The 11641-nt window shown below is 45.9% G+C and overlaps 1 protein-coding gene across 3 annotated transcripts; it reads left to right on the plus strand.

The window, feature by feature from the left end:
- Positions 1-766: 766 nt before the first annotated feature.
- LOC119275443 (phospho-N-acetylmuramoyl-pentapeptide-transferase homolog) lies at positions 767-5369 on the plus strand. Of its 3 annotated transcripts, XM_037556288.1 has the most exons (8): positions 767-1090; positions 1464-1541; positions 1630-1859; positions 2277-2727; positions 2818-2882; positions 3378-3571; positions 3985-4193; positions 4917-5369. In XM_037556288.1, exons 1-8 carry the CDS (start codon positions 926-928, stop codon positions 5097-5099), a joined length of 1575 nt encoding a protein of 524 aa, XP_037412185.1. In that variant the 5' UTR covers positions 767-925; the 3' UTR covers positions 5100-5369. The 3 variants fall into 3 exon arrangements, with proteins under 3 accessions (XP_037412185.1, XP_037412186.1, XP_037412187.1); XM_037556289.1 differs by lacking the exons at positions 767-1090; positions 1464-1541 and having other exon boundaries at positions 1732-1859; positions 2417-2727; XM_037556290.1 differs by lacking the exons at positions 767-1090; positions 1464-1541 and having other exon boundaries at positions 1759-1859; positions 2420-2727.
- The last annotated feature ends 6272 nt before the right edge of the window (positions 5370-11641 follow it).

The following is an 11641-nucleotide window of genomic DNA, read 5'->3' on the forward strand; positions in this document are numbered from 1 at the left end:
ATGGTGGTCACCTGTTTCTTAAGTGCAAGAAGGTGAAAGCCCTGTGGCGGGAAAGATGCCTGGAAGATATTCGGATAGCCCTATGTGAATGCAAGAGCCCAAAGGAGGTCCTCGGACAGATCTGGACGCTCCCCTAGGAGAAACAGGTGCATGTGGTCACTCTCCTGTGGGACTGGTGGACAGCAAGAAACAAGCTTTCCTTCAGGGCACGGGCTCCGGTGCTTGGGGCTTCATTGCGCGGGATGAGGCGGGCTCTTTCATTGCTGCAGCAGCAGGCAAACTTGATCATGTCCAAAACGCTCTTCAGGCTGAAGCTTTGGCTTGTCTCAACGCGATCGAGGGGGCTGCTGACCTGGGAGCTTATAGGATTGCGTTTGAATCAGACTGTCAGATTTTGGTGGGGGCGCTGAAGTCAAGAGACTATGATAATTCCTACATTGGTATCCTCCTGCGTGAGGCTCGTAGTTTATGCTATACCTCTTTTGAGGTCTCAGACTTCTTATTCTGCAGGAGAACCTGTAATACTGCTGCACATTTGTTGGCGCAGTTTGGTCTGAAAGCGTCTGTGCCTTTCACCATTTGGGCAGATGATGCCCCTGACTGTGTTGCTGGTGTGGTGACTAGCGAAAGTGCTAGGAGCCAAGTATGAGTGGAATAGATTTATTCCCTTTCAAAAAAAAAAAAGCACCACATGTCCAGATCCACGCATAGCAAATGTCGATGTGCGGAGCGGCGACCACTTTTCCAAGGGAGAAAAATTGCCCCGAGGTTGGACGAGGCCTCCAAAACGAGTAGTAGCAAATAACCACCTCGCAGCGACGCATTCGAAGAACAGTAGTCGCTGTCCTCCGGTCGCCGTCAGAAAATACTCCTTGATCTCCGGCCATCTTCTACCCCCTTCGTCCTCGCCGGCGAAGTACCAGCCATGGCATCTCCCTCCTCCTCCTCCTCCTCCGCCTCCTGCTCCTACTCCTACTACTCGTGCCCCGCACCCCACCACCCGCGCTTCCGGCGATCCCTCCGGCGGCCGCCTCTCCCGCGGGCGCGTGCCTTCTCGACGCCGTCCTCCCGCCGACCCTCCGCTGTGCAGGTGAGCTCCTAGATCTCTCGCTCCGCCCCATTCCTCGTAGAGCTAGTTTTTCGCCTAGTTATTGCCGCCGTATTCATCGAAGCGTACAACTCCTACCTACTACGCGGGTGGCGACAAGTGATCTCTCGCATACTTGAGCAAATCCACGAGCTGCCATTTTATTCAGTGTCTTAGCTCGAAATGGTCAGGGTGTTGGTTGTTGAAGTATCGTGTGCAGCTTCAGGGATTTTAGGGCGGTAGTCGTATGCTACTAATACTGGTGTGCGTTTCAGTTCATAGTTCAAACTAATACATGTCACTACAATTTTAGTCGTATACTACTAATACGTGTAACTACGGTGGAACTGATCTAACTGCTATTACCCTTCTGCAGGAGACCCAGCTTGGAAGCATCCCATTGGGGCCCACACGCAGGCGTCGTTCCATTCAAATCACCACATCATTTGATGATGTATTGTGCCGTTTCTCTTCTTCAAATTGAAATAGCAGTGCTACACCGTGAAATAGATTATTTTACTAGTTGCAGTGACTTGGTGTAGGATCTGGGGGATTTCTCGCTAGTGCATCATGACGACGAGGATGATGCATTTGGTGTTGTTTTGTATTCAAGTGAGAGTGATTGGAGCGACGACGAGGTTGTGTTAACCCAAATTGGGGATGTTGAGTTGCCAACGATGATGACCGAGAGGCGCTTCAAGGCGGCAGAGGGAGCGATAACTATTGCTGCCCATAGGCTCGCCACCATTGGGAAAGGGCAAAGGAAGAGCAGGTAAATTATCTAGCTTTTCAGATCACAAGTGTAGCTAATTCAAGTACCTCTACAGCCATAAGTCATATACCATCATAATAATATGGCTAGGTGTCAGCATTGTATTACAACGAGTTGTATTGTATATTGTGTAATTTTCCGGCGAACAGCACACACTTAACGAATATGCAGTTGTATAGTATAGTGTGTAATTTTCCAGGAATAATACACACTTAGGTCTTAGCGAATGTGGAGTAACGGTAATTTATTAAGAGCATATGTGATGACCTTCCAGATTAATATTGTGCTAGAAAGGTTATGTAATTCTTATTCTTCATGGTTAACTGAACACAAAGGGTACCGAACCAATAAGAACAGATAGGCTTTTAGAAATGTGTTTGCTAGTTTCTGACTAAAGTTTCTTACATCAATTCCCAGAACTCAACAAGGGCTGATGAATAATGTTGGGCTGATTGCTTTCCTAGCAGTGCTACTTTTGTTTGTCGACTGGTGTTCATGGTGGATTGTTAGGCTACCTCTGGACTCATTTTATTTGACACGCCCTTTTTTAATATCAGCAGTTCTATCCACATTAGCTGGATTTATTTTTGCACCCATTGCTGATAGAATGAAGATTCATCATTTCCGGAGGAGAGGGAAGCCTATATCTCCATCCTATGGAAAACCAACCCCAGCAATGGGAGGACTGTTCTTCATTCCGATTGGTATTTTGGTTGCAAGAAGACATGTTGGTTCGAACTCAAGTGGAGTAAATGGAGCAGCTATAATAACCATCATATTTGCAGTAGTTGGGTTACTTGATGATATTTCAAACCTTGTCGTGGATCGCAGTCATAAAGTACCTCAGTGGATAAGATTTTTGGTTCAGGTAAGTGATGCTTTTCTCAAATTATATGATGGGGTGCTCTTTACATGTTACAGTAAATGCAACTTAGAAGTAATCTTGTATACCTTGCAGACTGCTGCTGGGATCTACTTCTTTATCTGGTTGGGTTCTGCAAATATTTCAACACCATACAACATGTAAGCATTATTGCAACTGATGTGTGCCTTGAAGCTAGGTCAGTTTAATTTAGTACTTGATCAGTTATGCTATCTTGTGATTGTGTTTGGTTTTCGAGTTGGTGTTCTTAACAGTTAACATGAAAAGCAAAATCTTTCTTAATTGCCTAAAGGTTTGTCAGAGTACAACCCAAGGATCATACAACATTTTATCTGTGGGCTGCGGCCTTCATGGTGTCACTTTATCTTAGTGCGTACTTACACAACTAATCTTGGTTTTTGAACTCACGTTGGTAACCAGTAACAATGTTTACATGTTAATTTTAGAGTGAATGGTGCTTTCCTGATTATACTTTGAAGATGTCTAAGTTCCCACCTCATATCTTGGTATACTGAGCACATTATATGACCCTTAATTCTCTGATCACACATTACAAGGAACAGATATAGAAAATATCACAGTTTAATACTCAGGTTCACTGTCTCAACTTTACTGATTCGACTTTGTTCATGAAGGAAATTCATTGTTCCCCTGCCTCCGCCATTTGGTCTTGCATTCATGGGGAAAGTTTATCTGGTTCTGGCTACAGTATGTTCTCTTTCCATGGGTACTGGAGTAACATTGGTTGATGGTCTTGATGGTTTGGCTGGTGGTGTTGCTGCTTTGGCACTCGTTGGATTGTCTGTTGCCGCTCTTCCGATCTGCTCGGGTACTGTTATTTCTGCCAATTAACATGTTTTCTCAAAGTTGTAATCCCACATCATAATTAACTCCTTATAGCATACTAGCTTTTCCTCCTGTCATCATTTTTTCGATAAAGGGTGACGAACCTATTTAACTCATGACATCATGTAATGGTCTATTGTACCCATTTAATTTCTTCTGGAGCTTTTCATGGATATATGCTCCATTTGCTGAAAAGGGTTCAGCGCAGTGTCTTGAAAGTTCGGAAAAAATGTTATGTGTAGTCATCAGTCAGGGTAGATGGTGTATCATAACTGAATTTCCATAGGATGATGCAAAGGGGTCTTGTTGACCTTTTCAAATTCATCTTCATGATCTTCTACGTTTTGTTGAATCTAACAAGGTCTTGTGTGAATCAACTATTCACAATTGTTGCAGAGCTGAGCGTTTTCGGAGCATCTATGTCAGGTGCTTGCACCGGCTTTCTTTTACATAACAGATATAGGGCCTCAATAGTTATGGGTCGAGTTGGCTCTTTTGCACTTGGAGGAGCACTTGCTACAATTGCAGCATGTAGTGGAATGTTCATTCCTATGTTAATTGCATGCAGCGTCTTCTTTCTCGAGCTACTTGTGGTAATATTGCAGGTATAGTACTGTTTGTATTTATCGTTTTACCTCAATAATTATGATATATGCTTACTGTTGACACCCTTTAGTTACTGTTATAAGCTATTTGCATGTGCAGCGAACTGCATGAGTTGAATTATGATATTTATTGCTTTCCAGTGGATAGTGGTTAAACATCGATCAGTTGATCACTGGATCATTCTGTCTTGGTTAATTGTGTGAATATGCTTTACACCTTTCATCATGAACCTGTATCAAGTCATAATCGACATTTGCTCTGATTCTGCAGCAGTAAACCCTCTAGTTCATGTTATCCTCTATACCTTTGTGGCCCAGAGTCATCAGCCCTATGTGCTAGTTCATTGAGTGAAAGTGGGATGAGAAGTACTGAACAAGGGCCTTCTGTGAAGCCCTTTTGGTATTATTGGCAATTGAAATGCATAATTCTGTTACTTAACTATCAGTTTGTGAACAATGAGACATCACATAGAACATATTTAGCTGGACTTGTTTTTTGCTTCATGATCCGTACTGATAATCCTAGTTTATTCAAATTTCATAAAAGAAGCTTCAGTTATCAATCATTTCTACAGCGCACTGTGTCCATATGTTTGCTAATTGTTTTCGTTCTTCATTCTTGTAAGAACACAATAGTGCAGTGTGGACTATATGTCTTTGTCTAATGGTGCCATTCTAGAATGCAAGATCATAATATATCGTCATGTTTCATTTCTGTGTCAGGTTCCTTTAAGCATGACTCTGAAGCACATCCATGGGACAAACAGATCTTTCCAGCGAATTCTTCCCTCGCATTACTATCTTAGACTGTGGGGCATAAAGGAGCCTTATATCGTGGCGGGTGCATACATCATGACATGCTTCTTAACTGTGTTGGCAGGATACCTTGGTCTTGTCTCAGCGTAAATGTAGAGCATAGGTTATCATTCTTTCATTGCTTCTGTTTCATTTCTGTAGTGTACTTCTAGAATGGTAGATGTTTGAGCCTTCAGCATGCCCGAGCCTACAGCTTGCTGATATACTACAGATTTACAGAATTTTGCGCGTGGAGTTTCTAGGACACCTCAACTGAAGCCGTGCAGTATGGTACCATGGGTGTTGTATCCTCTGGCTTGCAGAGAACTGTAGCGTTTTTGTATACTGAGCTACTGTTTCAACTGACGTGTTGTTCATCTATCTTTTACTCCCTCTGTCCCAAAATATAAGAACATTTTAACATTACACCAGTGTCAAAAACGTTCTTATATTATGGGATGGAGGGAGTAATACAACTCCACCTCCGAAGCATATTGCACTTCTGTTTTGAAGCAGCTACGGCGGGCAAAAGCCAGCCTGTACAAGTTTCATGTTCATTTTGGAAAGAAAGAAGGCGATACAAACGCAACGGCTAAAGAAAGTAGCACCTGGCACGCGCAAGAAGTTACAGGGAAGAAGTAGGAGAGAACCAGAAACGAGCTACGACAGGCAATCATCACCACGAATTTAGCACTCGTCACACTAGGCAGACTGAGAAGTGTGGAAACTGATATCGTTGGATTTGTCGAAAGGAGATCCGACGCCGAGATGATGTAGAGAGGATCAGTCGGCACGTTGAAGACACAGAAGAGTCGCAGACATCATCAAAGGGGTTCTCGCCGCCTAGCCTCATGATAAAGAGGGGCCGTAGACTGTGTTGAAGGGCAGTGTTTCACTGAGATAGCCTTGCACCTCCTCTTTGGCCAGACGACGGCCACGATCATGAATAGAGAGAATTGGAACACTATGCGAGGAAACAAAACTTCAAACAGATAGAACCAGAGCACTATGCGAGGAAACAAAACCTAAAACGTTGTTGAAGGGCACCGAACTCCAACTTGAGGTCTGAACCCGGACCCCTGGCACCGGGTTTCAGGGGTGCTATGATGTAGACCGAACCTCGATGGCGAGATCCAATCCGTTGTTGCGGCCCGACCTTTCCCGACACTCCACCACCAGCAGTAGTAACCTCTCGCCCGCGCACGTGATGCACACGAAGTAGAGGGTTTGAACCTTACGGCTCAGCACGAGAAAACCAATCTCGACGACGGTACTCACGCACAAAACAATTTCAACGAAGAGAAATCGCAACACAGAGGTTTTCTAAAGCTTTCTCCAAAACTTAGGGATTTTTAGCCAGCTTCCCCCAAAACTCGATACGGGTATTTACCCTAAAAACACATTGTGTCTATCATCCAAATATCACCTGAATTTTACAAAGGACTAGATAGGCTTTATATAATAGCCGCACCTTGACTTCGTCCAAAGACCTCACGCACGCACACCATAAGTAGCTTGGAAAGCAAGCATTTGCTACATATTTAAAAGAAAAGATAACTCCTACGTAAATGCTAAACCGACTTGATCTATCTAAGTAAACAAAAATTGCTAGTTCTGATGCGGCTTATTCCATGTCTGTGGTGGACCCCAGCCGACGTCCTTTAAGCTGAATAATTCCCAAATAAATAGAATCCTCATGTTTATCTTTTCCTTGCGGGGCAGAAAAATAAACGTAAATAATCTTCTTGTTTTAATTCTGGCGTAGTAAATAATTCTGCGAAGGAAACAATCAAGATGGCTCGTGGACTCCTTCATGCCGTCTTCTAATCGTGGCTTACTAAAATAATTAGGATGCTCTTTCCCTTGGTTTCCTCCACATGCACGTATAATACGGTGGCATTTAATCTCAAACTGAACGCCCTTCTTTTCCTCATCTATGCACGTGGTCTCCAACACATCAGTTTGCATGACCATACCATTTACTAGTGCATGTTCATCTTCCTGACTTGGCCCTATGTGATCAGGTGTACATGCAGTGTATTTTTGAACATTACCGGCTTCAGGCAAAACATCAAAAACCTCGGAATTTATATTACACCGGGTCGCATCATGCTACCACTGGAATAAGCAGTTAATTATATCTATAAGTTTTTTTTCGAAAGTATGCCAATGGTGTGCCCTTATTTTATAGAAGGGAGCAAAAATGTACAAGAGTGAGGCCAACCGTTGCAAACAACGCTACCTCAAACACCACACCCACACCTAGAAACACCTAAAAGCTACTCTCTCACAAAACGATGTAATCTACCAACACAGGCATCGTGCCATTCTTTGATCTCATTCAGCACTTGCTCCGACAATTGCCTCGAATTCTTGTGCTCGGCCAGTCTCTCGAAGACTCTCGCATTGTGTTGTTTCCATAGTTACCAGATGGTTGCATGAAGAACGTGTTGAAACCTCTCTTGTTGGCCGTTGGAACCCCCGCGTTGGCTGTTGCCCACCACTCAGTGTGAGATTTAAAAGTGAAACATCCTTATACGATAAGTTCCTGGCTAGCCGTTTGCTATTTGACCAATCGATTTCGTTCTCTTCCATGTCATCTCACTTAACCGCGTCCTCTCCCCCGAGCTCCCACTACTAGGGAAAACCTTATACACAGAAATTTAGCAACAGCGCGGGTCAAAAAACTGCGCTAGTGCTATATAGCAGTAGCGACCAAATAAAAACCGCGCTACAGACACAAACTTAGCAGTAGCGCTTGTGGCAAAGAAAGCGCTACTACTAATATTCCCATTGGCAGAATGCTAGGCTACGCATAGCAGTAGCGATCTTCTAAGAAACGCGCTACTGCTAGAGCACAGTTAGCAGCGCGTTTTCTTAGAAGAGCGCTACTACTAACGGAAATAAAATAAGATGAAAAACAAATAGAAATTTAAATGAAAATGAAAGAAATAGAAAAAAAAGGGAAAAATAAAATGTAAAGCAAAATAAACGAAAAAGCGAAAAATCGGAGGAAGGCATAGCAGCAGCGTTTGTTTGTAAGAGGCGCTATAGCTAACGTAGCTGCAGCGCGTGTCCTAGACCCCCGCTATAGAAACAGAATAGGAAATTAAAAAAGGAAGAAATTTACATAGCTATAGCAGCAGCGCGTTTTGAAAGCGCTATAGCTATCTTAGCTATAGCGCGTTTTGCAAAACGCGCTACCGCTAAGTTTGACTTAGCCAAAAAACCGTTTCCCCCCGGCCACCACTTCCCCCAAATCGTCCCTCAAACCCACCGCGCGCGCGCCGCCGTCTCCCCGATTCCTCGCCCCACTTCGCCGCCGCCGACGACGCCACCAGAGCCGTGCGCCGTCGACGACACCGGAGCCGCCCCCAACGCCACGGAGCCGCGCGGCCTCGTCAACGCCACCGGAGCCGCCGTCGACGCCACCTTCCTCGCCGTCACCGGAGACGCCCCTGCCTCCCTCGCTGTCACCGGAGACGCCCCTGCCTCCCTCGCCACCACTGCCTCCGTCGCCACCACCGGAGCCATCATCTGTAAGCCCCCACCCCTCCTCTCTCTCTCATGCATAGGTTAGCCAGTTTAATTAGGTTAATTATCTAGGTTAGGGCAAAAATTTAGTTAGGGCATTGACAGAGAAGTAGTTAGGTTAACTAGTTTAATTAGGTTAATTATCTAGGTTAGTGCAAAAACTTAGTTAGGGCTTTGACAGAGAACTAGTCAGGTTAACTAGTTTAATTAGGTTAATTATCCATGTTAATTAGTGCAAAAATTTATTTTAGGCTTTGACAGAGAACTAGATGCGTTAACTAGTTTAATTAGGGTTAATTATCTAGGTAAACTAGATTAACTAACTAGGTTAAATAGGTAGGTTAATTAGGTTCTTTGGATTAACAAACTAGGTTAAGTAGATTGGCAAAGGTTTTTGATTTTTGAAAAGACCACTATTTTTCAAGAAAAAGAATTTAGGCAAATTTTATTTTTCATTGAAGTGGTCATGTTATATCTTTTCATTGAAGTTGTTCGATTGTGCCCAAGTGGCTTTGTTGTTTCCAGGGAATGATGCTGAGTGGCCTATGTTTTGCCGGAATGTTGATTCATTTCTGTTCCGGCAAATTTCAGGTTCTCGATTTGTCCACTTTTTAGCAAAGGTCATGCCGAAATTTCCCGTGAATTTCGTCATGACTTGTGCTACAAACTAGGACATATCGAGTGCCCGGGATTTGCCACACCAGGAAGGAGTCAACATTCCTGCAAAACAATAGTCCTTTTTTATGTCATTATTCATTTTATTAGGTCTAGAATTAATTGACTAGATTTAATCATAGGAAACATGGCTAGCAACGATGAAGGACAGGGTTCTGGTGATTGCGACGACGTCTACCGGGCGGCAGACGAATTTTTTAGCTTTACCGACGATCAACAGATGTTGTTGCTGGGCCACCGGTGGCATCGGGGACTGAGACCGACACGCAGACCAGTGCTGAGACCGACACGCAGACCGGTGTTGAGACTGACACCGGCGCTGAGATTCATACCGGCATCGAGACCGGCGCTGAGACCGGTGCTGCCTCGGGGAGCGGAGCCGGTGTAGAACCGAAAGCAAACAGGCAACGGGTTCCTAACAAACTCAGGACTACTAGACTGGTGGTCACGGAGGTGGACGACGGCAATTTTGAGCCAAAGGCGCCCGAGGAAGCGCGCGCGTGCTACGGCAATCAAATAGGCTGCATCATACGGACAACCGCCACCATCAACGATGAGAATCTAAAGAAGATAGAAAATATGAGGAGCTCCCTCCTAAAGAAGTTTCACCAGATATTCTTGTTCCCGGGCCGGAATGAGAAGGATTATGAAGATCCAGACAATGACCCGGCAATGAAGAAGATAAACAAACACGCCATGACCAAGTTTAGCAACGCGTTGGCCGCCTGGAAAAATCGAGTGAAAGCAAATATCAACGACGGGGAACCCTACTCCGAGATTGTAAAGGAAAGTCCGACAATCACGGAAGAGCAGTTTCAAATATTCAAGGAGGCTTGCGAGGCCGAAGCTGCCAAAGAAAAGTCTAAGTACATGAAGGGGCTTCAAAAGAGGAACATTGGGACCCATCACCTCGGAAGCCGTGGTTATAGCGGAAAGATGTCCAAATGGGCCAAGGAGGACACGGAAGCCGCGAGTCTGGGCATCCCAGACCCCTTGGCGGATTTCACCGTCCCGCAGGAGCGTGACGTCCTGAGGGCCCGCCACCGTTGGGACCCACTGAAGAAGGTTTATGAGACAACACCGGTCATTACGGAGTTCATGAGACTGCTGGTAATTTTAGTTTCTGATCAATTCGACTGCACACGTTAGTCATATTTGTAAACGATCCTTGTGCCTTTTGCAGAGAGAGCAACACCGGATTGCGGCCGAAAGCGACTCGCCGTCTGAGGCATTGGCGAGGCCCAAGTGGGACACTCCATTCAACCGTGCGTTGAACATATTGAAACGACAACCGGTGGATACTCGACCGTCGTATGGACGCGTGCACGGTGTCGGAGACGGCGCCACGTGGAAGAAGTACTACCGTGAGACCACGGAGAAGAAAAAGGAAAGACGGAGGTTAACCGAAGAAAGCATCGACAAGAAGGTTGAGATTGCGGTTGAGAAGAAATCATCTCAGACAGTCGCAACAGCGGTAGCTGCCGCAAAACAGGCGATTGCAGATATATCTACTTCCTTGGTGACGGGCGTTCACACTTGGACAAGGGAAAATCCAAAAAAAATGCAGAGGACTTTCCCCTTGCTGACTTCTTGGCAGCACCTGCTCCCGCACCGGCTCCCGCACCAGCTCCCGCACCTGCTCCCGCACCGGCTCCCGCACCGGCTCCCGCACCGGCTCCCGCACCGGACGTGCTCGATGGTGCCTCCTCTTTGGCTGAGCTCGACGCCCTCACGGTATCTGCCACACCGGCCCCCTTCAATATAAATGTATAATCTCCCGTTTTCGTTGCCTTTCGGATGTCTCACGTTGCAGACTTTTCTTTGCAGGCCGACGAAACCCCGTGCACCATATTGTACACCATCGGCGAACAGAAGGTGGACGTGGGGAAGGGGACGATAATGGAGCCGAAGGAACCATTGTTTCACAGCCGGTCGATCCCCCCGAACGTCTTCAAGGTTTCCGTGGCCAGTGTCAAACTGGGCCACGAGAATTTGCCTCCTCTAATACTAGTGGGGGATGACGACGAGACCCCGCGGCGGCTTGGTGATTGTTGCAATGGGTGGGTCCTGTTGTGGCCAAAGAGTCTGCTTCGTCTGGAGGCGGCCGGGAGCACACCCACGAGCACGCAGCCTCAGCAAGGTATGAACATCAACACCCCACCTACCCAATTAGCGTCGGGTGGCGGGTTGGGTGATAGCGGACGGGGTAAGCAGGTGGCTCCATTAGAGGCTGATGACATCGCCATGGATGAGGATGAGGATGACGATGGCGCTGAACAGTATGTCTATACTGGCGCCTCCTCAGGGTTTGAGCATCATGAGTCGGTGCCTGAATTACCGTCTCAACGTGTTATTGACGACCATCCGGTGGTAAAGAAGCCTAGGAAGAGAGCGAGGAAAGGCAAAAAAGCTGATTCTATGATCCAGCCGCCTCAGCAGCCTCG

Source organism: Triticum dicoccoides, chromosome 3B (assembly GCF_002162155.2).
Source record: "Triticum dicoccoides isolate Atlit2015 ecotype Zavitan chromosome 3B, WEW_v2.0, whole genome shotgun sequence".
In the NCBI taxonomy this organism is placed as follows: domain Eukaryota; kingdom Viridiplantae; phylum Streptophyta; class Magnoliopsida; order Poales; family Poaceae; genus Triticum; species Triticum dicoccoides.

Bases quoted from the DNA above. Each gene is read 5' to 3' on its own strand.
- LOC119275443 (XM_037556288.1), top strand. From the start codon at position 926: ATGGCATCTCCCTCCTCCTCCTCCTCCTCCGCCTCCTGCTCCTACTCC. The intron at 1,091-1,463 runs GTGAGCTCCTAG...ACCCTTCTGCAG, and splicing joins GCCGACCCTCCGCTGTGCAG to GAGACCCAGCTTGGAAGCAT. The intron at 4,194-4,916 runs GTATAGTACTGT...TTTCTGTGTCAG, and splicing joins TACTTGTGGTAATATTGCAG to GTTCCTTTAAGCATGACTCT.